General features: G+C 39.5%; 1 protein-coding gene across 1 annotated transcript in view; it reads right to left on the bottom strand.

Annotated features, from left to right (window-relative positions):
• Positions 1-27,033, bottom strand: part of PLPPR4 (phospholipid phosphatase related 4) — a 105,761-nt gene extending 78,728 nt beyond the window's left edge. Inside the window, exon 1 of the mRNA XM_075182336.1 lies at positions 26,607-27,033. Coding sequence (XP_075038437.1) covers positions 26,607-26,684 — 78 coding nt within the window. The 5' untranslated portion in view covers positions 26,685-27,033. The remainder of the gene's footprint in view (positions 1-26,606) is intronic.
• Between the last annotated feature and the right edge of the window lie 309 nt (positions 27,034-27,342).

The following is a 27,342-nucleotide window of genomic DNA, read 5'->3' as shown; positions in this document are numbered from 1 at the left end:
TTATTAGAAGTATTTGATATTAGATTCAGTGAAAAACAGGCAACCAATGTAGAGACTGTCAAAGTGGCTCAGAACGATTTGCAAGGAAAATGTGGGAAACAGGCTAGTTCTGAGTCACACCTAGGCAGGGAGCTTGCATGGTGGGATTCATGGTCATAGCAACAGAATTAGAAATGTCAGGTAGGCAACTTCTGTTGGTAGGTGAGAATATTTTTAACTCCTGTTTTTGAAATATTGTGTTTGAGTTGTCGATAGGACATGGACATGTTGAAATGGCAGAACGATAGTTGGGCCAACACAGATGGATTAGAGATCAGGAGAAGGTGGATACATTTGGGTATCATCCACATACAAATAATACTGGAATCCAAATTAGCTTATTAGTTTTCCAAGAGAAGTGGTATAGATAGAGAATGGCAGAGGACCTAGTACTGAGCCTTGTGGTACTCCAACTGCTAAAGGAAGTTTTTTCAGATGAGGAGTAATCTCTGCATGCTTGAACAATAATTGAAAGATACCAGTAGAGAGAGAGAGATTACAGATTTTAATTAGTGGTGGGATAAACACAGGTGACAGGGATCTACCAATTTGTGAGGGTATAGGATCAAGAGAACAGGAGGTAGAGTGGGGAGCTAAGAAGGGAGTGAATGTTTCATCTTCATTTGTAAAATGTAATGAAAAGTCGGTGTCAAAAGGTGCAGGGAAGGAATTGAGCTGATTGTTTGTCGAGGAAGAAGATACCAAGTCGGATCTTATCAATCTTGTTCCTAAAGTAGGTAGCATGATCTTGTGCACTGATAGTAGCCGGAGGGTTTGGGCAGGAGAGTTGAGAAGAGATTTAAATGTGTTAAAAAGGCATTTTTTTTTAGGAGCCTGAGCACAGATAAGAGATTGGACATATGTTTGCTTAGCAATGTCCAGAGCATCGCAGTATATATGAGGAAATCATTAGAGGTTCGATATTTATGCCAGTGACATTCTGCTTTACAAGAAAATTTTGGAAGATTTTGTTACTTTTGTGTGCCCAGCTGACATTGGTAGAGTTTGGCAGCAGGGTGGGTCAAGCAGTGGCAGAGAGCTCATTCCCCCTGAGAGGGGGAATGTTAAGGAAATCAGAAATTGAGCATAGTCTCAAGAAAACAAGATCAAGGCAGTGGCCATCCTGATAAATAGAGGATTCAATCCACTGGGAGAGGCTGAGGGAGAAAGTTAAAGAGAGTAGTTTGGAAGCAGAATTAGAATATGGATTACCAATGGGGATGTTGAAGTCAACCATGATGATGGTGGGGATGTTGGAAGAAGTGAGAGAAATGTTCAAGAAATGTAGAGAAATATTCAAGAAATATTCAAGAAATTGTTGGTGTGGTCCAGGGGGGTGATTGATCACAGCAATACTCATATAGAATGGATTCAAAATTTGAATAGCATGTACTTCAAAAGTTGTGAACATGAGTGATGGAACATTTGATAGAACTGTAAATATGCAATGTGTGGAGAGAAGTAGTCCAACCCCAACTTCTTGTCTGCCTCCTGGTCTGGAGGTGTTGGTAAGTGGAGGCCACCATGTGAAAGGGCTTTAGCCGAGGCAGTGTAAGCCATGTTTATGCTTTTGCAAGAAAGTTGAGGTTGTTTGAGAGGAAGAGGCTGTGTATGGAGTTAAGTTTGTTACAAACAGAGTGTGCATTCCAAAGGGCACATTTAAAAGGACTTTGGAAGAGACAAGAGGCAGGTGATGTGTTTGAGGTTCACTAGATTTCGCTAGTGTTCTGTTATATGTGCATGGGAAAAGTGAGTGGGACCTGGATAAGGTGAGAGAAAGACACTTTTCTAGCAACAGGATAAGGAAGTTACAGTTAGTGAATATCAATAGGAAAAAAGTTAATGAGTGTTAACTAGAGGGGAGTGGAGCAATGAAGGGGCAATGGGGACAGAGGTGTTTGTTGCAAGAAGGTGAAGGATAATATAGTCCTAAAGATAATGCCATGAAAGGACAGTAAGAAATAAAGGGCAAGAAATTGAGGGAAATAAGATGGCTGTTGTGGGCAAGTACAGACTGATTTTGCATATGATACGCTCAAAATCGGAAGATATACGTGCCTTAATGAATCAGGCCCTTTGTGAGAAAAACATTTGGGGTCTAAGTCATTAAGACGCTCATCTGCCAATTATGAACGTATCGTACACAAAATCAGTCTGCGCATGCTGACAATCTTAGTTCGCAAAAGACACTTACTATAGACTATGATTTTGGGAAGGAAATGGGGCTGGGAAGGGGCATTTGGCCAAAGTCAATTTACAGTAAGAGCGTTCCAAGCTCAAGCACACGCAGCCACGTCTGAATCAAGCTATGGGCGTCTCAATGTAACTTGTTGTTCTGCCGTATCTCTTGCACCAGCTATAGGGCTATTCTAAGTCTTGAGTCTCAGTGATGTCAGTATTGTATGCATGCTATAACATATGTCTGCAATCAGACATTAAGGACAACCTAATTAATGTTTTTCCAAAGGAAGAAAAACATATAAAAAAAAACAATTTTTTTTTAATTTTCCATTTATAATCATAAATGACTATATTTTTGGCAGGTAACATTAATTGCCTTTTTTTTTTTTCTACATAAGTATTGTATCTGGTCTAGTAGAGCAGGATAAAACTACACCCATAGTCAACACCACACGTATATTTAAATCCATTCCTTGTTGACTTCGGGAGTACGGAGAGGCGATTTACAAGCGGTTTATAACAAGCACAATGCGCTCAGTATGCGTGCTTTAATGACTCAGACCATTAGTGCAGAAAACACGTCTGTCCCTCTAGACTGAATGCTAAGATATAGTGAAGCTGATTTCAGAGCAAGTTACATCTGTACTAATTGGTCAGCTGATAAGAGAAGTGGGAAAAACTATTGGACTTATTCAGGCTAGATGAGTGCCAGGCCAGTGTCATAACAAATGGTTCACTGATGAGCAACTCAACACAGGTTATAGCGATAGATAACAAACTTCAGTTACATTCTTTAAAAAAACACAGTTGTACAGATGAAAAGTACAAATTAATAAGATGAGGTTCAGTTTAGGAATGGATGAGAGTTGCACAAGTTGATGCACATAATTTTGAAAACACAGTTTCACAAATGAAAAGTACAAATTAATGAGATGAGGTTCAGATTAGCAGTGGATGAGAGTTGCAGCAGTTGATGTACATACCTGGGGATGAAAGAGAAGAATGAGAGTTAGCAGTTGTGTGGTTTTACTGTATTTGCTATACACTTTGTACAGAAAACACACGTCTGTCCCGCCCATGTGTCTGTCCCCCTAGAGTGAATGCTAAGATATAGTCCACATGGAAATTACAAATGACCAATGCAACTAGATGGTCATGACTGGATATAGTCACAATCCTAATAAATTAATTATTATCAGATGAAGAAGGCAATACACAATCAGCCAATCAGAAGCGGTTATCTACTGCTGCGAAGGATCATCATCATGGTGTATCTTTGTACCAGCCCTCCAATACCCGCAAGAGATCTGGCTCCTAATATATTTATCTGAGGATGCATCTACGTCTAACTATGTTGCACTTACGTGTACATACCCTTACTGTACTCATGTTATGCTTACCAGTCCCTGCCTACAGAGAAGGACAAAGTCCCTTCTTTCAAACAAGGGTGATCCTGCTCTATTATTTCTTGCTGATCATTTTTATCTTCCTTTGAAAGAGAAGATTCCCTTCTTTCAAATTAGGGTGCCCTGTGCATTGAGTGTATGGCAGTCAACATCATCACTTGATGATAATTAAGTAAATACATTTTCAAAGTACATGACCCCCCCCAACCCTATAATAAGTATCTAGCATAGACTTGGCTGTTTACTGCTAAAGCATGGCAATGATGAGTGTGTGTTTCCCCCTGAAAAAGTGGCAACCAATACAAGTCTATGCCAAGCTGTAAACTCAAACTATACCAGGGAGACCCACAGCATAGGGTCACCCTGTCATAATGTGAAAGCACCCCCAGGTTGCTCAGGACAGGGCAGACTTCCATTGTGAAATTGGACATGCAAAAAAATGTGCACCCCTTGGGCAAATCAGCGCCATTCTAATTAGCACTGAGGATCACCCTGGCACGCTTACAATATTTGTATTGGGCACAGAACACCTCACTAATACAAATCTTTGCTAGTTTGTGTGGTGATTCAGTTGCCACCTCAGGCAGTACAATGACTAGAGGCACCCCTAGCAGTAAAATATATGTGCAGAATGAAGGTATGATTCTTGAACTTGCAAATAACTCCATACTGCCCAGGGAAATGTACTGAATTTATCAGCACATAGGTGAATCTAGTACAAAGAAAAGTAGATGGCAGGTATTACTGTCCAAGCCACCTGGCACATGTACTTTATGACCCTAGTTATAAATCCAATCATGAATAACACATATACCAATATCCATATTAACTGAATTATGTGTTTAATTCATTACAATATAGTTTAAGTCATATGTAGATAGACAAACATGTCGGCCAGTTTTCCTTTAAGCTCCAGCAGCAATGTATGTTTAAAACTGTCTGTTTTCACTGTTTATGAGATGGTTTAATTCAACTAAAAGCTGACTCAAGTATGTATTGGAAACAATTGATGAACTTTATAGAACACTTAACAGCGTCAATTTTAATTAGAGATGGGCGGGTCCGGTTCTCCGAGAACCGAACCCACCCGAACTTTGGGTATCCGAGTACCGAGCTGAGCAGCTCGGTACTCTCCCGCCCATTCCGAATCCAAATCGAGGCCGAACGTCATTGTGACGTCGTCGGATCTCGGGACTCGGTTCTCGCGATACTTCAACTTTATAAATACACGCCTCCACAGCAATCCATCGCCATTTGACAGAGGGAGAGAGCAGGGTGTAGTCATAGGCTAATTAGAGCAGGGACAGAGAATACCATATTGTTCTTGCAATTGCTCTAACCAAAATCGCTAGTGCAGAGAGGAGGATAGAGGTTTATTATTTTTTCTTCATATTTGGCACTCCCCAGCGCTTTTGGGGTGTCCCCCATAATTGTGCATTAATATTTCTGGCTGTCAAAAGTCATATCTGTCAGCATTATCTACTAAATAATTTGTAGCACACCTCAGTGTTTTTGGGGTGTCCTCCCTAATTGTGCATTAATATTTCTGGCTGTCAAAAGTCATATCTGTCAGCAGTATCTACTCAATAATTTGTAGCACTCCTCAGTGTTTTTGGGGTGTCCTCCCTAATTGTGCATTAATATTTCTGGCTGTCAAAAGTCATATCTGTCAGCAGTATCTACTCAATAATTTGTAGCACTCCTCAGTGTTTTTGGGGTGTCCTCCCTAATTGTGCATTAATATTTCTGGCTGTCAAAAGTCATATCTGTCAGCAGTATCTACTCAATAATTTGTAGCACTCCTCAGTGTTTTTGGGGTGTCCTCCCTAATTGTGCATTAATATTTCTGGCTGTCAAAAGTCATATCTGTCAGCAGTATCTACTCAATAATTTGTAGCACTCCTCAGTGTTTTTGGGGTGTCCTCCCTAATTGTGCATTAATATTTCTGGCTGTCAAAAGTCATATCTGTCAGCAGTATCTACTCAATAATTTGTAGCACTCCTCAGTGTTTTTGGGGTGTCCTCCCTAATTGTGCATTAATATTTCTGGCTGTCAAAAGTCATATCTGTCAGCAGTATCTACTCAATAATTTGTAGCACTCCTCAGTGTTTTTGGGGTGTCCTCCCTAATTGTGCATTAATATTTCTGGCTGTCAAAAGTCATATCTGTCAGCAGTATCTACTCAATAATTTGTAGCACTCCTCAGTGTTTTTGGGGTGTCCTCCCTAATTGTGCATTAATATTTCTGGCTGTCAAAAGTCATATCTGTCAGCAGTATCTACTCAATAATTTGTAGCACTCCTCAGTGTTTTTGGGGTGTCCTCCCTAATTGTGCATTAATATTTCTGGCTGTCAAAAGTCATATCTGTCAGCAGTATCTACTCAATAATTTGTAGCACTCCTCAGTGTTTTTGGGGTGTCCTCCCTAATTGTGCATTAATATTTCTGGCTGTCAAAAGTCATATCTGTCAGCAGTATCTACTCAATAATTTGTAGCACTCCTCAGTGTTTTTGGGGTGTCCTCCCTAATTGTGCATTAATATTTCTGGCTGTCAAAAGTCATATCTGTCAGCAGTATCTACTCAATAATTTTTAGCACTCCTCAGTGGTTTGCGCTCAGAATGGATTCAAAGCAGTCCACATATGATCTAAATGAGCAACCAGGTTCTGTCACCAGTCCTGATGTTAGTGTTCCCAGTACGTCATCTGGCCAAGGCGATGTCAAACAACAGAGTGTTTTCAAATTAGTGCAAAAAACAAAAACCAAAAAAAAATTTACTGTATTGAAGCGAAAAAGAAGTGTAACTGAGCAAAAGTTAAGTGACGATAAAAAAAAAATTGCAAGCATGCCATTCTACACACGCAGTGGCAAAGAGAGAATGAGGCCTTCACCTTTGGCTATTAGTGGCAGATCCCAAAAAGTTACCCAGGCTACAATTGGTGCACAACTACTGTTACGCGTCAAAGCTGAGCTGCAAGATACCAGTGAGGCATTACAGGAGAATATTTGCTCTGATTCACAAATGACAACAATCCCTGTGGAGAGTCCATCCAACAGTGGGATGTCTAATCGTGAGCATTCTGCTGATGTGTGCCTTAATAGCCCGAGTGTAGCCGGTGATACCCAAATTGAGGATGCCACTTTGGAATTAGAAGAGGATGAGGGGGAGATTTGTGTAGGCGACGAGGGCGCTAATGAGGATGTTGATGAGGATGAGGTTGTTTGTGTAAGTCCTGCACCAGTGGCAGCAGTTCTGGCACGTGACAAGAAAAAGGCCATTGTCATGCCTGGGCATAAAACAAAAAAATCCACTTCTTATGTGTGGAATTATTTCTACCCAAATCCAGACAACAATTGTATAGCCATTTGTAGTGTATGTGAAGCCACAGTCAGTCGAGGGAGGGACCTTAACCATCTTGGAACCTCGTCTATGTTACGCCATTTAACGAGAGTTCATGGCAAAGTGTTGGGAAAAGCTGAAAGTTCTTCCCAAAAGAATACAAGCACTCCCTCATCAGCTAAGACCCTCCGCTCACCGACATACCGACGGCTACAAAATACACCCACCACACCATCCTCATCAATATCCTCAGTAGCGCTCGGAGTTAGCCCGGCATCCCACTTAAGGCTGGATGACTCCGGCACTATTATTGATTCCTCTGAAGAAAGCGTTAGTCCTGCTGCTGCTGTTGCTGCTGCTGGGGGTGAATCGTCATCCCAGAGGCAGGTGAATAAAATGAGCAGTCCTACATTTCAGCAATTAACTGTGAAACAATCATTTGCGAGGGGAAGCAAATATGACAGCAGTCACCCAGTCGCCAAGCGAATCACAGACGCCATGGCTGCAATGTTAGTGTTAGATCTGCGTCCAATCTCCACAATAAACGCAGCTGGTTTTTCACAGTTAATTGAGGTTTTGTGTCCGCGTTACAGAATTCCATCGCGACACCATTTCTCCCGTAAAGCTATTCCACAACTATACCAAAAAGTGTGTAAAAATGTAGAGATTGCGCTGAAAAATGCCATTCTGCCCACTGTTCACTTAACCACAGATATGTGGACAAGTGGAAGTGGCCAAACCAAAGACTATATGACTGTGACAGCCCACTGGGTTGGTCATTCACCTTCACCAGCAGGAACAGCAGCAGCATGTACACCACTACGTAACATTTGTCACAGGCAGGCCACTCTTTGTATCACCGGCTTCACTAACAGGCATACGGCTGACAATTTGTTACGCAAACTGAGAGATGTGATTGATGCATGGCTTATACCACTCGGACTCTCCCCAGGGTATGTCATTTCAGATAACGCCAACAATATAGTGCGAGCATTACAGCTGGGTGATTTCCAACATATTCCCTGTTTTGCTCACACCATCAACTTGGTGGTGCAGAGCTTCCTACGAAATAACCGTGAGGTGCAGGAGATGCTTTCGGTGGCCCGTAAAATTTCAGGCCATTTCAGGCATTCAGCCACAGCATGTAGGAGATTACAGCAGCTCCAAGAGCAGTTTAACTTGCCCTGCCACCAACTTAAGCAAGAGGTGGTAACTCGGTGGAATTCCACCCTGTACATGCTTCAGAGGATGGAGGAACAGCGCAAAGCCATCCAAGCATATTGCACAAGTCATGACATTGGGAAAGGAGGGGGGATGTATTTCACTCTTGCACAGTGGGGAATCCTTTCAGTGCTGTGCAAGGTGCTGAAACCATTTGAAGTTGTGACATGTGAGGTCAGTGCAGACTCTGCTAGTTTGAGCCAAGTCATTCCTTTAATTAGACTATTGGAAAAGCAGCTTGAGAAAATGAAGGAGGAGCTGAAAGCAAGCAATTCAGCAAAGTATGTTGGCCTTGTCGATCAAGTACTTAATTCGCTTCACAATGATCCTCGAGTTATTAAGATCTTGAACTCGGATCAGTACGTTTTGGCCACTGTGCTTGATCCAAGGTTTAAAACCTACATTGAGTCTTTACTTGTAAATGAGCGAGATGTGAACTTTTGCAAGGAGCTATTGCTCAGCAAGTTGGCCGCTGAACTGGGCCTCGGCTTGACGACGTGTCCTCCTTCACTTTCTCAAGCTGTTGCTCGTAAAAAATTAAATTTCCAAAAAAGAAGCAGGGAAGACACAGGGGGCAGACGAGAACAATTTAACATCTGGGCTGGTTTGAAGGATTTTTCAAAAAAAAGTGTCACTTTGCCCATAAGTCCATCCAATATGAGTATAAACATGCAAAGGATGGTGGAGGATTACTTTCAAGAGGTAGTTGATATGGAAATGTCAGACAGTCCCTTTCCTTACTGGGAAGAAAAGCAAGCCATTTGGAAACCCATGTACAAACTTGCTTTGCAATACCTAAGCTGCCCACCCTCCAGTGTGTACTCTGAACGAGTGTTCAGCACAGCAGGGAACTTAGTCAGTGATCGCCGTAGAAGGTTACTTCCCAAAAATGTGGAGAAAATGATGTTTATAAAAATGAACTACATCTTCCACGAGGAAGGCCTTCACCATCCAAGACATCCAAGCACTGACTGTTCTCTAATGGCGGATTCAAGCGGCGATGAATTGATAGTCTGTGATGATGACGTACACACTGATGAGGGTGAGGATGAAGCTGAAGATGATGCCGATAACATCTTTTTAAAACTTTCTATGTAAGTGTAGGGTGCAATCTACCCCCAAAGAGGAAAGGGACTTGTGGCATTTCCATATCACATACCATCTTGAAAGGCTGCTGTTAGGGCAATTTATCCTTAAGGGTAGGGTGTCATAGACAGAGTGACCCTAAACTGGCTTTGTCCATTTTTCATAATATTGTACAGTCTATAATGGCTGAATTTTTTAGTATTTTATACAAGTGGAGGGGGGCCTAGAGAGACAGAAACCAAACTGGCTTTCTCCATGTCAATTAATATTGTACAGTCTATAATGGCTGAATTTTTTGGTATTTTATACAAGTGGAGGGGGGCCTAGAGAGACAGAGTGACCCCAAACTGTCTTTCTCCATGTCAATTAATATTGTACAGTCTATAATGGCTGAATTTTTTAGTATTTTATACAAGTGGAGGGGGGGCTAGAGAGACAGAAACCAAACTGGCTTTCTCCATGTCAATTAATATTGTACAGTCTATAATGGCTGAATTTTTTGGTATTTTATACAAGTGGAGGGGGGCCTAGAGAGACAGAGTGACCCCAAACTGTCTTTCTCCATGTCAATTAATATTGTACAGTCTATAATGGCTGAATTTTTTAGTATTTTATACAAGTGGAGGGGGGCCTAGAGAGACAGAAACCAAACTGGCTTTCTCCATGTCAATTAATATTGTACAGTCTATAATGGCTGAATTTTTTGCTATTTTATACAAGTGGAGGGGGGCCTTGAGAGACAGAAAGCAAACTGGCTTTTTCCATTTCTTTACATATTTAACTATAAGTGTAGGGTGTAATATACATTCAAAGACGATGGCTGCATTGCCAATATGCATAGATGGAGAGGAAGACAATCTGTTTTGTGTGTAGAATAGGCCTACCAACGAAGAATTAAACTGTTTTTTTGGATGATTTATTACCTCAACAATTAGATTACTTGTCTCTAAAACAGTTGGAGCACTAAATTGGGTTAATTTAGGCCCAAAAACATGGATTTTCCCAAAAAATAGCAAAACAAAACCAAACAAAACCAAAACCAAAACCAAAACACGCAATGGCGGTTTTGCAAAACCAAAACCAAAACCAAAACACGACGGTAATCCAGATCCAAAACCGAATCCAAAACCAAAACACGGGGGTCAGTGACCATCTCTAATTTTAATACACTTATTTTAGACTTGTGTGAAAGGCTTATGGCATTCAAAGTTTTGCTAATAGCTTGTATAATTATGGTGTCTTCTATTGTAGTTAATTTAAGACATGACTTTTCAGTGATTGTAAAACTGTTTGTTTTAGTGATAAAAAACAGCTTTTTCACAAGACAATATGGACAAAAATCATAGGGCTCATGTAGAGTTGGATGCATTTGTGTCCCGAAAGTAAGCAGGAAAAGACACACACATAAAACTCGCATTTCTGTGCATTTAATCAGTCACATGTATCTCACGGATCGTCCAGGACTACAACATATGTGCCAGGTTTACCTGAGGAGCAACAAATGTGTAGCAAACATGAAAGTTGCATTAGCATATTAGTACATTATATAGTAAGTTGATTTAGTGTCATATACATTCACCATGATAGTGTAGAGAAAGTGTAGAGCATAGTGTCTTGACAGTGTTAAAAGTCACATTTACCATATAAAATTTAATCAAATACTAATTAAATTAAGTGAGTTTAAATTAAATACAAACATCTGTTATTTTCCTCTTTGAAAATCAATAGGACTCTTTGTTCCTGTCACAGTCCAAATGGAAATGCCAATTAAATAGTAACTTCATATAATATAGCAGTCAAACTAATAAATTGAAGTACTATCAGCTAGAGAGGTCAATCTGCAATCAGCCAATTATAAGAGGCCAACTAGTGCTGTTGATTGCCATTGTCATCATTGCGTCTAGTTACACCAACCCTCCAAGAGATACAGCACCTAACAGGATATGCCCCGCGTTCAGGTCTACCTCCATTGCAATTACGTGAATGTGCCCTTACTGTACTTGGTCTGTGCTCTCCTGCCCTTTTCATCCTCCATTCCACCTCTCCTGCTGTAAGTGTAAGATGACAAAATTTGTATATGGACGTATAGTGCGCAGTATGGAAATTCATATTTTATGTAAATTAAATAGACATACACGAGTCCCATAGTATGGAGATAATATATCAATAATCTATATTAGTAAAATGATATGGAAAAGCCATTCGGGAGATTGGTCCGGGCCTGGTAAGCAGGTACAATATATAATCTGTACTACAGAATTGAATGAATTGCTTTGTATATAATTCACACCATACCTGTATTCCAAAGAAACAATATGCTTTACCTTACACTCAGTAACATGTGTCATATCTATATACTAAAGCATGTTGGAAAAATTGTACGGATGGGAAATTTCTTGACACACGTGTCTCTTGGCACATATGCATGTCCTCCCCCTAACTGCACTTACACCCAATCACAACTTCCGTCATTCCTCCAAATGCACACATGCTACTAAAGTTCAGAACCTGCTGATTTGAATAAAGGTCCCATAGGCATGGGCCAAGAGTGGCAGGAGTGGCAATACATTCAATATGCACTCGTTCTTTTTCTTTTTTAGTTTTATTATTAATTATTGACAGTTTCCATATTAAAAACATATAATCATACATTGAAGTAGGCCTGAATTATTTTCATGTATTTATGATATACAGATCTATGTGGTGGGATTTGGTACCAAGGACAGCTACCATGAAGACAAAGTGAAAGTATAGAATATGTGAGCAGTAAGAAATGTGCATTCTGCACACTGTCCTAAATCTGGATTTATTCCAGTGTTCAAATTGGTGCAGATAAATGGTGGTAACAATTGTAAAAGGTGAGGACTAATAAAAAGGGGGCTTGTCTTTTTATATATTTTATTATTTGTATCTTCTATTTATACCTATTATATACTGCCCTCTCCTACGCAAGCTCGTTGCCTAGGTGTAATCCTTGATTCACAACTGTCGTTTATTCCCCACATCAACTCTATATCTAAATCATGTTACATACACACTGAAGAACATTTCCAGAATACGCACATATCTGACACAAGACACCGCAAAAACATTAATTCATGCACTCATCATCTCCCGCATCGACTATTGCAATTCCCTCCTTACTGGTCTTCCCAAAGTCAGACTTGAACCCCTACAATCTATTTTGCATGCAGCGGCTAGACTGATTTTCCTTACAAACCGTTATTCCTCTGCTGAGCCACTCTGTCAGTCTCTAAATTAGCTGCCTGTATTTTAACGAATCCAATATAAATTTCTTCTACTAACATACAAGGCCATCAACAAAATTGCACCGACATACATTTCCTCACTTGTCGCGAAATATCTCCCTACTCGACACCTCCGTTCTGCACAAGATCTACGTCTCTCTTCCACTCTCATCACATCCTCCCATTCTCGGTTACAGGATTTTTTCCGGGCTGCACCTACTTTGTGGAATTCCCTCCCTCGCACAGTAAGACTTTCCTCTAGTCTTCAAACCTTCAAGCGTTCACTGAAAACCCACCTCTTCAGACAAGGTTATGATATTCCTCAACCATCATCTTAATTTCCCTAGATTACCCTATTGCCATCCTCTACACTGCTAACGCAAGACAACAACCTTCTGACCAACATTGCAACACACACAGCCCACTCAGTACTTTTACCTTTGCAGTCTGGCTGGTCCATTGTGCAATATGATGTAGCACATACCCTTGTGTTTCTAACTCCCATTGTCCTATAGATTGTAAGCTTTCGAGCAGGGTTCTCTTACCTCTCTGTCTGTATGTATTACCCAGTATTGTATTATTAATGTTTGTTCCCAATTGTAAAGCGCTACGGAATTTGCTGGCGCTATATAAATAAATGATGATGATGTTGATGAATGTAATTGAGAGGGAGACACATATGTATTACGATTCCCAGTGGTCAGTGTCTCCTACAAATTACAGGTCACCCTCAGCACAAGCGGAGCACTACCTGTTTTATTTGTCAATGATGACCGTAGGGATGTGGGAGCTTAAGGAAATCCCATCCTTGGTTAAACCCTTGGGGGTATATTTACTAAACTGCGTATTTGAAAAAGTGGAGATGTTGCCCATAGCAACCAATCATATTCTAGCTTTCATTTATTTAGTGCAGTCTACAAATTGACAGCTAGTATCTGATTGGTTGCTATAGGCAACATCTCCACTTTTTCAAAACCGCAGTTTAGCAAATATACCCCTTGGTCTTTTCCTGGGCCTCCAATACCATCCAGCCTTCATTACCACCCAGATCTGTGTTAAATATGAAAGCAGGAAACTGATATCAATTTGGATATTTAGTGAGTATGTGACAATGGGAGGATCAGAACCTTGTTATAGAGAGGGAATGTCTCTCAATTCTGAATGGGGCCATGATTGGTAGGTGAAGCTACTGTTCACTGGAAATCTTGACAAGCGTGATCCCTCTATTATGTGGGAGAAAACGGCAGTACAGGATAGTTAATAAAAAATATATATAAAATAAATTGGATGTATTAGGATATAGGGAAGAAAGATGTGTGGTTAAAAATGACTACAGTGCAAATGATTTTGACAGTGATTAAAGCCAAGCCTATGACATTCACATTACGCTTCTTACATGTTGGCACTCTAAGGGTTAGAGTTGTCAGCCTTTTGCATGACAATAACCAATATGATTTATAAATATATGTTTTTAGGCTATGTAGATACCATTTAAACAGAGAAAAAAAAAATAAGATAATGACATAGAAGTATTCTTCTCTGCCACCGTATCCCCAGGTAACAGCCTAATAGTCAGAACGTAGCACTTTTATCTCTGGGAATTTGTAGATGTTCCAACCCAGATCTGAGTATCAATATAGCTTTCACTGGGGCAAGGTTCTGTAAGGTTATACGAATTGCCAATGTGCTAGTGGATATACAATGCATATGAAACGAATATTAACACTGTTGACTGTGATATGATTCTAAACTGTTTTACTAATGTGTTAGCACAAGTCATATAATCTAGCCAGGCTGTAACTTGGTGCAAGAGAATTGCAAGATAAAACAGCCAGCATATAGATGAGAGAATCCAGTAATCCAGCAATTTGGGACTATGGGTGCTCTTCTGAAGCCTATGCAGGTGTTACACACCTTGGAAGTTGCACAAGTAGATAACAATTATCCCCAAACCTATTAACTTCAGAACAGTAGGGTTTGGTGGTGTCATGATTTCCCTCAAACCGAAATGCAGCCTTTTTTTTTTTTTTTAAACTCTTTATTTGAAGAGGAAACAACAGGAACAGTACATACAACATTTTTGACAAGAAAAATCTTAATAATCAAGGTGTATACTTTTATATCGGTGGGGAGGGTGAGAAGGGGAGGGAGGGAGGGGGGTAGAAAGGCACAAATATTGTCAACAATATAGCTAATAAATAGATAGGCACGCAAACTTGGAACATTGCTAGGAAAAGCTGGGACACACAGTTACAATGGCTACCTGAAAGAGAAGTAGCATACAGACATTACTCACCAGCCGCTCACCATATCCAGCCTGGGGAAGTCCAGAGGCGGCCCAAAATGCAGCCTTTTTTTTAACACTCAGGGGTAAATTTATAAAGCTGCGGGTTTCAAAAAGTGGAGATGTTGTCTATAGCAACCAATGAGAGTCTAGTTGTCATTTATTTAGTACATTCTACAAAATGACAGCTAGAATCTGATTGGTTACTATAGGCAACATCTCCACTTTTTCAACCCTGCAGCTTGATAAATTTACCCCTCAGTGTCCTATGCTGACAGGTGGATAACTTAGTCCTAGCTGCTGGGCCATATACAACCACATTTGAACACAGTAGAGCATGTCACAGATATCTATAAGGAAATTGCCTAAATAATAAATGTTGGTGTGCACCTGTTGCACGTGTTAGGTGGATAAAGAGGAGGGTTTACGTAAATTGAGGTGTAAGTCTGTGCAATATTTTCCCCACTTCATACTGTAATTAGCTTCAGTGCCTTCCACACATACTTTCTCTATCTCTTTTTGAAGTCTACAAAGTACTTGTAAGTTTCTTTTAAATTAATAGCATTCCATAAAACTATGGCAAAAATTAAACCTTAAACCCCAAATTTAATTTAAAGGACTGAAACGTTTACTGACCTGAATCTCAGGAGATTCACTTATACTTGCTCATAAACTGTTATGTCACCTTTCTTTATTTAGGCTGAACCCCATATTTCTTTATGAGGGATCAATAAAATCAGAAGAGAAGTGCCAAGGAGATCTTATTTATTATTCAGTCTAAATATGTTCTTAAACCCCATCACACCAAGGGCTAGATTTACTAAGAAGCGAGTTTGGTGGGGGTTTGAAATCGCTGGCGGTTTAGTGGTCCAAACCGCCGGATTTACTATAGGGCGGCTTGAGGCTTCAATTTAAAATGACTGGTAATGTTTGGCGGATTTTTTCCAAACCGCTGGCAGTTTGGATGAAACCTCCATCAAAACCGTCATCCAAAAGACCACACAGGACAGTTTTAGTACCTGCTTCAGAATGGCTGGATAGCTTAAACAGGCTGTGTGAACTATTTTGCCATTCAAAACATAAGAGAAACACCATTGACTTTTAAATTAGGTTGGCAATTATTATTTATTTATTATGGGGCAAAATTAGTTATATAATAACTTATGAGGGGAAATAAAAATTTCATAGTAAGGGGATAAAATTATTTAATTATTATATAATTCGGACAAATGTAATGACAAATTGTGCAATATAAATAATTATATCCACCATTAACAATCAGTTAATAATATTATATAATCACATTTCCCACATAATATAATGCTATACTAGTGTCCCTTTAAAAAAAATATAAAAAAAAATATTTCCCCCATAAGTTAATATTAAATTTATTGCGCATGTGCTACGCTACTTGCGTAAGCTCTATTTACAGTATTAAAGCTTACACAAGTTGCGTAGCGCATGCGCAATGAGCAACGCTACTGTTGTAAGCTCTATTTACAGTATTAGGTGATTTCCCCACTAGTGTGGGAAAATCACATAATACAGTATATAGAGCTTGCGCAATGAACGTAAGTTCATTGCGTACCGGACCTCCTACTAGGTAGGAGGTGTTAGCGTCGGCTCCTGATTTTTTTATTTTTCTTCAAGCAAGATTAAAGAGTCGTGGGAATTACAAATATGGGGCCCTCCTGGCCGAAGCAAAGAAGACTTCTAGCAACAAGGGGCCCCTCCTGGGCGAAGTGCAGAAGAGATTGGACAAGCATAAACTTTTGGAAGGTATAATTAATCTGGGACTGGGGCAAGCAAGGACCTTTTGGACCACAATGAAGACTTCATCGGTGAGTATTTTGGGTGTTATTATTTTTAATAAATGTTTATGGTGTACATGAGGGTGGTTACTGTGTTTATTGTGGTTTTTTTTTATTTTTATTAAATGTATGTGGTAATTATCAGGGTGTTGTGGTTTATTTAACAATTTTTTTTGTGGAACTACAGGTCCCAGCAAGCCAGGGATGTCAGGGCATGTTGGCACTTGTGGTTCTCCAAGTGCCGACATGCCCTGGCTGCCGTGGGTATGCTGGTGCTTGTAGTTATATAAGCAGCAGCATGCCCACACTGTTTTGGGCAACCTGGCTGGCTGGCACTTGTATTTCCACAAAACAAAATGGCGTCTGTTTATTATTTTTACTCACTTTCGCCGTTATTACCCTACAGCCCACAGCCCAGGGTAGTAGGAAGAGCCCTAGTGCTATCAGCACTGGTCTGGTTCTTTCTAGATGGGGGGGCCCACTCATTTTTTTTTGGCGGACCCCACTCCCTAGGGAATCCAGCCCAGCGCTGAACAGTCTAGGGTTGGTTAGTCATTATGGCAGGGGGACCCCTGCCGCGTGTCCCACTGCTATAGTGCCGCCAACCCTGGCTGGTTTGCCTAGTGCTGGTAAAGTGAAAATTGGGGGGACCCAACGCAAAATTTTTCCCCGATTTTCACGGGACCAGCACTAGTCAGGCAGCACTAGGGTTAAACTGGAATAGAGAGGGAACCCCACGCTCTTTTTTTAAAAACTTTTATCTGTTCTTTACATTTTTGACAGCTGCCGGAGCTCCGGCAGCTATATGACATGTCAGTGTAACTGTGATGTGTTTACAACTCACTTCTACAACACAGGAGAGTTTACCAAACAAAGGAGAGTTAGCTAATATCGGGAGTGTTTACATCGCAGCAAATCGCCAGAGATGCCCAGTGATTTTGAAGATCAGTGTCAAAATCGCAACTTGATACATTTCAGGTTTTTTTTTACTAAAATCGCGATTTGCCGCGATTTTAACACGCTGCCAAACTGGCACTTTGATACATTTACCCCTGGATGTTAAAAATGTATTTGTTTTTTGAGGTGTACTGCTTGGAGTCATACAGCACCCATTTTTCTCTCTATTAAATAGTTGAGATCAGTGGTCGAAGTGGGCAATACACAACGGTATACCGTACCGTCACTTCTGCCACTATTTTCATATTAGCTCCCGATGTGATGCCAGGCACATCTATGTAATGTGTGGCTGTGCGCCCCCCTTCCCCCTCCCTAGTAGTGCAGCCGCACATAACATAGGTGTGACAAGCAGCACATTCCCCTTATGTATCTTTTGCCTTTTTTACCTTTTTGTACCTCTGAGGCTCCCATACTCACTGCAGAAGTCAACAGTGCAGGAATCTCTGAGAGTGAACAGAAGTCAGCAGAAGTGATTGTGAGTGGGAACATCCCAAGAACAAAAAGTGGTGAAGCAGAAAAGGAAATATAAATGAATGAAAGAGAAAAAAGCTTCAGGAGCATAGGTAAGAGGTACAGAGGAGAATATGGTTCAGGGGCTTAGGTGGGTGGGACAGGGTAGAAAATGGTACAGGGGGATAAGTGAGGGGACAGGGGAGATCATGGTGTAGGGAGAATGGGATGCAGCCAACATTTTGAGAAAAGTTTATAACATTTTTTTAGTGATAAGTATTAGAGAAAAGGGAGAGTACTACAGAGAAAACATAAGACACAGAGGAGAGGGATATCTGAAGTGAAGAATCTGCTTGAGCAACCTATGGCATCCTAGTCATTATTAAACAAGGCAGGGAGGAAAGGACATGATTGGACTTGTAGTTAGATAGCAGATGAAAATCCACAAAATGTCTACATTGATGCTATAGGGGCATATACTTCAGACCTGGATATATCCCAGCATAATTTCTTTTGATTATTCAATAGATGCATATCGTCTCTGGATTCTTAAGCAAACAGGTTTCAAGGTATAGAATAGATGCAGCAGAAACCGAAGAATGGGAGAGTTGGGTCACAGATAAAACACAAGTTGTTATGAAGGATGGTTGGAAATGCACAGAACCATATACGGGGGGAGGGGAGAATCATTCAAGCAGAGAGAGGATAATTGTTTAAAAAAAAAAATAGAACTATCAAATTCCATTCACTTATATTTTCAAAAGCACCACTTCTAAATTTCCACTTCAACCACTGGTTCAGATGTTACACTCACTGTTATTGTCCCTCACACAATGACTTTCAGCTTGAAACACTTTTGGATTTTAAAGCAAGAAATCTATTTATTTTTCAGGGTGTTCTGCTCAGTTTCATACAACACGCTTTTTTTCCCCCCACTAAATAGTTCAGATGTCTAGACCATATATACTATAACAACCAGTAGCCACTACTCTTCATTCTCTGACACCCAATTGATCAGCACACAATTTTAGCAGACTGATCTCTAAATAAACTACAGTAAAATCACAGCTATTGCTATATAATTGTCTCTTTCACCCTGACCCACCCTTTACAAGTAATTTTTTTTTAGCATGTGGGTAGGAGAGTGGCTGTAATGATGTGCTATCACTTCTGAAACGGCAGATGAGAACATAAAAGATATTGATCCAATACTTGCAAAATCCAACATTTTACTGGAAATGATCTCGGTTTCAGATCCAAGTTTAGTGCCAGAAACAGAGTGATTACTCAGTTTTACTTGGTACCCCAAAATTCGGTTCTGTAAGATTTCTCTGAATCCAAACTGCTTATCTCTACTTATTATCTCTGGGTATTACAAGGTTGATGGACAGAACACAGTTGAAGGCAAATAGAAAAGAAAGAGCAGATACCAAGGGTCAACATAAACAGTACAGCAAGATCTGCAGCAGAGCCCCCATGGGTTCCTGTAGCAACATTTGATGGATAAGTATCACTAGGACATTCTGATTGGAATGGTCCAGACACTGAATCTAAAGGCAGGCTGAGGTCAAGAGCTGGCAGTGTAAAAATACAGTCCAATAAACTATCCAAGGTCAGGGGTGGGCAGCGTAGAAAAACTGAGTCCAATAAACAAATTTAGGTCAGGGCAGGAGTGAGAAGCATGGTCCAATTCACTGTCTAGGTCACAACACTGAGGCACACACTATATCACAAGTTCAGTATTCTGGCTCAGAACAGCAAAGGTGCACAGGAGACAAAACTTTATAAAACAATTTATACAAAAGCGCTGAACCTAACACCTGCTCCTTCAAATGTCCTGCTACCTGCATTCCCCCCATTTCTCAGCCTACACAAGCTTTCAGCCTCAATCACATGTCTCTGCTTCTCCCCCTCTTCTTTTTCTGCAAGTCTCTGTTAAAACTGATTTGTTTGTAACAAGCTCACACCTATCCATGACCCATTCCACTCTAATTTATTGTAATTATTGAAACTTTGCTTTTTACCTTTTTTCTCGCCATTCCACATCCACTGCATTACTTAGTAAATCCCTACACTGACTCTGCATAGCCTCCAAAATCCAATTCCAGATACTCACCCTCACATTCAATGCCCTTACCAACACCTCCCCTTCATAGACCTCTGATGTGCCCATTGATTACTGCTACACTTTTTTATTCTCCTGACAACCTTTTTTCAGATAGGTATTGTGTTGACCATAACGACCCACTGACAGGGAATAGTCAAGAGTGAGGGGATCAGCAATGGACACAAAATTTCATATCTTCCTTCCCAATAAGAATGTATGCAAGTAGACAGTTTCCATCTCTTCACAGAGTAATACACCCACAGGTTTGACTACCAAAAGCGGTGTCTACCTTCCATTTCTCTAAATAAGATTTTTATTGGGCGCTGTTCATGAGGCATCCTGACACTACTTTACATTTCTTTCTTTCGTGATTGAGAAGATATAGTCTTATTTTAACACAATAAACTTGACAAACATCATCCATTCAATTTCTTCACTAAGAAATTAAGCTGTAGCATTGTCACACTGCTCAAAGTAAATCCTTGACTTTGCCCTGAGATATATGTGTACTCTCCTTTTCTTGATTTAAATGTAATTCTCATATGTCGCCAATATAGCAAAAATGTTGCAGCTGATGTTCCATCCTAGTCCTTTGAACCACTTGGCTGAGAAAATCCACAGGTGCCCTTTCATATCATAAAACATTCCTGAATCTTTGCAACTACAACAATCAATTCTTAAAAGTTCCTCTTGAGGGAGTTAAGAATCTTCATCTCTGGCTTGAGCTTGAGCTCTTCAGGAAATATTTAGTGCTAAACTCACATTGCTGGAGAATACCTGGAGCCAGAATAATTAAATATAAAAGAAACTTCCAGAGTCCAATGATCTAAACGTATTAGACCATTTAATACAACATGTATAAATAAATAAATAGCAAAACCATATAATTGGATAAATCTACATTTAAAACTAACAAAGGCAATCAATCATCTAATGAAGGTAATATGCAAACATATATTAATAAACAGTTTTCCGGCCTTCTGAGCACTAAAAAAACACAGAACATACTCACCTAATCATCATATAACATATTTTATCTTTGCCTCTTTCATTTGCACCCCAAATAAAGTCCATTGAGAAGCTACATACTGTCCTCTTACTATACTCATTCCAAAAAAACTGTGTATCCATCTTTCTATGGACCTTATCACAAATTTTACACCCTTTAAGTATTTCAAGGTCATTTGCAAAGTGTCTCAGTTTGTTCTCTTCACTGGAATACTAACCACATTTCTACATTAAAACTTTGAGATTATTATTATTATTATTATTAATTTTTATTTATAGGGCGCCACAAGGTGTCCGTGGCGCTGTACAGGGACAAAAATGAATTACAATACAAGGTGAGACAGCACAGTACAGTAAACATAAAGCACAGTAACTCAGTAAGCTCAATGCACAGCTAGTGAGGGCGGGGGGAGTATCCGCAAACGACTGGGCCCAAAAGGAGGGCGCGGAAGACAGGGAGACCCCCAGAGGGGGGAGGAGGGCCCTCGAGGAGGAGGCCAAAGTAGCTGGAGAGCAGAGTTGGAAGTGGTGGAAACAGGAGGAGAGATTAGATTAGAGGATCTTACTTCTACATGGTCTACCATTTCATGTTATATCTGATTAAGTTTCAAAATTCTGGAGGACCTTATGTAATCAGTTGCATATTAAATTGTTTTTTGTTCTATCCCCAGTCTAATGGATATACTAAGAGAATCAATCAGGTTCCTGAGTTCTGCCTACAAACTTCTGTTTCTGGACAACAAAATGACTGGGCAGATTGCGTGGAGCCTGCAAGTTTATTAATCTACAAATCAAACTCTCTTGTTCATCTCTTGTACCCATCCTAATCTTCTGCTGCCAGACTCCAATCCCTTTTGGGGTTGTTGTCATTAATACTTAAGCTACCATTAATGATCTCTAAATTATTTTGGAAGTATACCCATGATGCTTTATCCATGTAAACCCATTCTAATCAAATATTAACTCAAATATTTCTGGGGGAAAATTATTTATTTAGGTCTTAGTGGATTGGAAGGACTATGTTCTGAAAAAGAGATCTAGGTTTCCAGCAGCTGGTGTACATGCGTACAGCTATGATATGTTGACATGTTGATGTAAGGTATAGAAATCCCAAAGATCATCATAACAGGGGAGTCCTCCCCAGCTGCGCCCTCCAAAACTCTGTCAGCCCTGAACTTTTATACTCTTTTGTGTGTCATTTTATCTGTATAGCTGTTAGCAGGTATCAGGTTGAAATGTGCACTCAGTGAACATCAATGTGCCAGAGCATCAGGTTTTGGCTGCTACCTGAGCTTTTTTTAGTGTTGTTTCTCTCATCTCTCATTTCTGACCCAGTATATTTCCTGTATGCTTGTGGCCTTTTTTAATGATTTATTTTATTTGTCTTGTTCCCTGGCTCATCATCCTCTTACTGGGGTTCCCTGGTGAAGACCTCCATAAACCAGTGTCACACATAATTGGCAAAGTGGGTTCACATCCAAAGCCTCAGATAGAGCCCTTAGCAAATGACATCACACATGGTCTGTAACAATAGCATTGCTAAATCTAAGAATTTGCATTGAATCAAGGAGACTAAATAAATATATAATGAGGTCATTTATGAGCAGAAAAATATGTGGCAACACAGCACATATATTTTTTGCACAACTGCACCTCTATGCTTACCCATGTACAATGCCCCATGTTCTGAAAATACATCCATGTACTGTAGACTCTGCATGGCCAGTTACGGTATGGTGGTCCATGAGAGGAGTGTGCATGCCAAAAACTGGAAACTTTGTTTTTGGCCTACACACTTTTGCTGCTATCACTTTTGGATCACTGCCTTATTTATTTACAACTTTTCTTCTACACCAAAAGTGCTGCTCATTGTAAACTTATTTATGTCTTAAACAAGCCACGAGAGCATCTCTTCAAGCAACAATAAATCTAAAATCTAATTCAATAATCTGAATTTGGCAGCAGAATCAGGAGCATAATTGTGGTCTGCCAACATTAAACTCCTTTAGAAGGTGAATTTTTTTTCTAAACTGCTGTCGCCATCATCTTCATGTGCTAAGGCATTTGCTTACCTGTAATTTGGGTGTAATTGAACGACAATAAAAGCATAATAGCTCAAAAGAATAAGAAATACTATTTCAGTTGTGTGCCCACATTTCTCTACATTCATAAATGATCTTAATTGTGCCTCTGCAAAGTTCACGTGTACAAAATGTATGTATTATTTTTCTAAACATCACTGACTTTTTAGAATAAACAAACAAGAAAAAGAGTGCGATACTTTCCTATTTTTTGAATATCCTGTTTGAATATATAGAGACAACAAGCACTTCAGTTAAGCTATTTGATTTATACATTTGGTAGTTTGAGCACTTAATTGTTGTTTTGAAATAACTGATATTACTACACTATGTTTGGCGCTCTTTTTCTTTTTTGTGTGTTCTAGAATCATACCTGGAACAGGTATCTGGGACAAGAGCAGCCTACTGTATGGTGTTTATTTCTGTATTATATATAATTATTTTGTTAATCACCTAGCACTATAAATTTAACTTTTATGATATCACTGACTTTTGTTTGTAAATATATTCTCTAATGCACTTACACCATATACTTGAACTGACATTGTGGCTGGTTTAGAGTTCAATTTTGATGGTGTACATCTACGAATTTCCAAATTGAGCATGCACACCAAATTCTACATTTATCTTAGATTTGTGGCCCCTTTCACCTTGAGAGATGGAATGGGGATGGGCAAATGTTACTTCAGTACAATAAGGGCATGTTCACATAAGTGTAGCACTCTCCAGAGGCATAACAATAGGAGTATGTGGATATGGGTGGGGTGATGAGATTCGGTTATGGGGCCAGAAGGTGAGGGGGACCTGCCTACCCACAATTCTTAGCAGGAGCTGATTAATGGTTCAGGCTGCCCTAGGGTAATATGAGAGTAACGGCCCCCTTGCCTTCCACACCAGGCTAATATGCGGTAGGTAAAAATGAACTTGTCATTAATTTATAGTCCAGTTTCCTTCACATACACTCCCCATCAATGTTTATTTTCCTGTGTTTTTGAAGCTCCACTTGGCATTTTGAAAGGGTCACAACAATCTTTGTCGAGCATACAGTGTTCATTAAAATCAGAACTGTGAAGCAGAATGGACACATGAACAAGTGTTACTGAGAGTGAAGTTAGAGGGGCGGTCATGTCTGCACCTATCTCCATCTTCTTCTCTAATACTCGTTTATCCTCAAGCATCCGTCCAAGGATGACTCATTGTCTTCAGCCTTTGCCATGGGAATACATCAAGATTAAAACCTTACTACATTTATCTTTCATGTTTTCTTTTTACTTTTGTCGAACAACTGTTCTTTTATATTTTATAATGCATTTTGGTTCATACCTCTCCCTGTCACAGTGTTGCACTCCCAAAAATTATGCGCTCCCCAAAAGCCCCACGCCTCATCAGCCTATTGGATAATCAGGCCCTGCTTTTACTAGCACTGGAGGCTCCTATATCTTTTGTTTGTACTGGAGGCCTGGTTCAAGGATACAGAGTGATGACAATGCTGGCACCATGAGCATTATGTAACCGCTTCTGATTGACTGCTTGATTATTGACTCCTACAGCTGATTGTACTTAACTCTATAGTATTGCAGCTATATTATATCAAATTGTAGCTCTTTATTTGTATTACTTATATGTCCTTTTCATTTTGACTACTGCAGAAAACAAGATATTCATTTAATTTTCAAAGGGGCAAGCAACAGATGTGGGGGTGTTTGTGTCTAATTCTTGTTTTCAAAGATGTCCATAAACAATGACCATAGAAATGTATGATGATAGCACAACATACACAGTCCTGTATAGACTCAGTAATGGAAGTTTGGAGTTTCAGTACTTTGGAATTTCAAAGAGTTTTTCAACATATATCCATACTCCCCTTGCCAAGCAACACATATGGGGATTGTGCTGCCTTATTAGCAAGCAATCGTATGTATGATTTTATACACTGAAATTAAAACTCTGTTTTATGCCTCTGTTAGTTATGTTAGAGCAGCAACAGTACTGGTAAGACCATACAACCACTAAACATAGGCTGGCTCATATGCATGGTACACCTTCATTGGTGGAAAATACGTCGAATAAATTACACACTATCATGAACCACGTTCTACAGACTGGATTGTCTGCCTGGATACCACATTTTTTCCCCTTTCCCTTGTTATGTCCTTCATGTGGCACTACATGTAGCATTTCATCTTCATTGGGCCTGCTGTTTACAATGGGTATTATGCATTGTTTTGGTAATTGGTCAAAGTGTTGTGTAATTATGAGCTGCCACTGAAAAGGTTAAACACTATAAACACTATTATTTCCTAACTGTGTAATATTTTAAGACCAAAAAAATATATAGGTATTAGAACAGAGACACAGGGCATAACGACTATTATTGTATAACTGTCAAGGCCAAATCACATGCTAAAATTTGACATCACACTGAATTTAATGACAGTAAATATGCCCTGTTGTTGAACTCTGTCATATATTTCCTCTACCCCCCTATAATTAATGAGGAACATTACAGCAGAATCAGCATGGCCTTCAAAACAGGCAAACATATGTGACCTTCATTAACTCAGCTGTAAAAAGCTATTTTTTAGCTGTTTGCAAGCCAAAACTAACTCTATATCCTTTAAATGACATTGTATAAAATGTGTGTAATCTGTGTGTTATATGTGTATGTGTTATTTCATGTATCCTCATTTACAGACCTGGTCAAGTTATCAAATGCATAACAAAAAAGGCTGCTTGCCAAACAACAAGCAGCCAGCTAAAAGCTACATGTTGCCAAATCTGTGTTCAAAATATGCTAATAATAGTAATATTAGTAGTAGTAATAATAATAACAATAGCAATATTAACAATAATAATCATCTTAATAAGCAATCTTATACTATATTACAATATATATTTGCTGCTGCTATGAAAAGGATTAATCAGCTGTCAGTTATCCATTAATAGATTTACCTTGATATTTTTATACAGGGAACATATTTACATTTCAGCTTTTACATCTGCACATCTTTTTGTATTTATTTAACCAGAAATATTGCTTTGTATTACCAGAGACTAAGACAGTCTAGATATATAACCAATAGATCACTATCTATCTTTGTTTTTCATATCACTTGCATTCTGCCTTAAGCCATGTTGGTTTAGACCATACTGAAATGATGCAAACCAATGTTCCAAGTGTGTGCAGTCTGTATAAATGACATAGCTACACATAGCTTGTATGCAGAATCTCTACAGTGTCCATAAAATAAAAAGGATTTTCCAGCATGGATACATATTGCATCTTTTTTTCTTCCAAGAGACCATCTGCTGTAAACAAACAATGTACATAATTGTCATATAACATGCAATAATCAAAAAGAATTATGATTTCATCATCACTTACCTCCACAAAATAAAAACACGGGAGTAAGGTAACGCTGTCTTTTGTAACTCTCATTTTTTGCCGTTCCTTTGCAGACATGTTTGTTTTTTTATCAGCAGAATCCTCTCTTTCAGGCAGGCTGATTCAAAATGATTTTCCTTTTGCAAACCTAAGGCTCAGCGTTGATGTACCATTCCCTAGTGCCACCTATGGAGTGTGCAGCATTTGGTGTTTTTTTTTTTCTCTCCTCTCTCCCTCTCTCTCTCTCTGTCTCTCCCTTGCTCCCCTTCTCTCTCGCCTTCTCTCTCTCTCTCTCTCTCTCTCTTTCTCTCTCCTTTGCAGCAATTCAAGTTCCCACACAGTCAGAGAAAATTATTCATTACGCCTTACAGAAACAGTAATGGCTTCTATACAGAAACACCCCTCTTGCTCTGCTTGAACTCCCAGTGAGCTCCTATTCACTTAAGCATTAGAATTCACTGCTTATTGTCTGTAGGTCTGACGTCAAAGGAGCTACAGGGAGCAAAAGGGAAAAAATGCCCTGGGTGTTATGTGGTAGGAGGTTATGGACACTCCAATCTGATCAATCTTTCAACCTGACAGATGATGGAAAATGTCACAGGAGACCAGAAAGACTTAGCTGTCAAATAATCACAGAAATGATGATGTTCTAGCAGTGTTAAATTTACTACTTCATAGATAGATAGATAGATAGATAGATAGATAGATAGATAGATAGATAGATAGATAGATAGAT

The sequence above is a fragment of the Mixophyes fleayi genome, chromosome 8 (genome assembly GCF_038048845.1).
Source record: "Mixophyes fleayi isolate aMixFle1 chromosome 8, aMixFle1.hap1, whole genome shotgun sequence".
Lineage (NCBI taxonomy): Eukaryota > Metazoa > Chordata > Amphibia > Anura > Limnodynastidae > Mixophyes > Mixophyes fleayi.
This window is presented reverse-complemented; position numbering and strand designations above follow the sequence as displayed.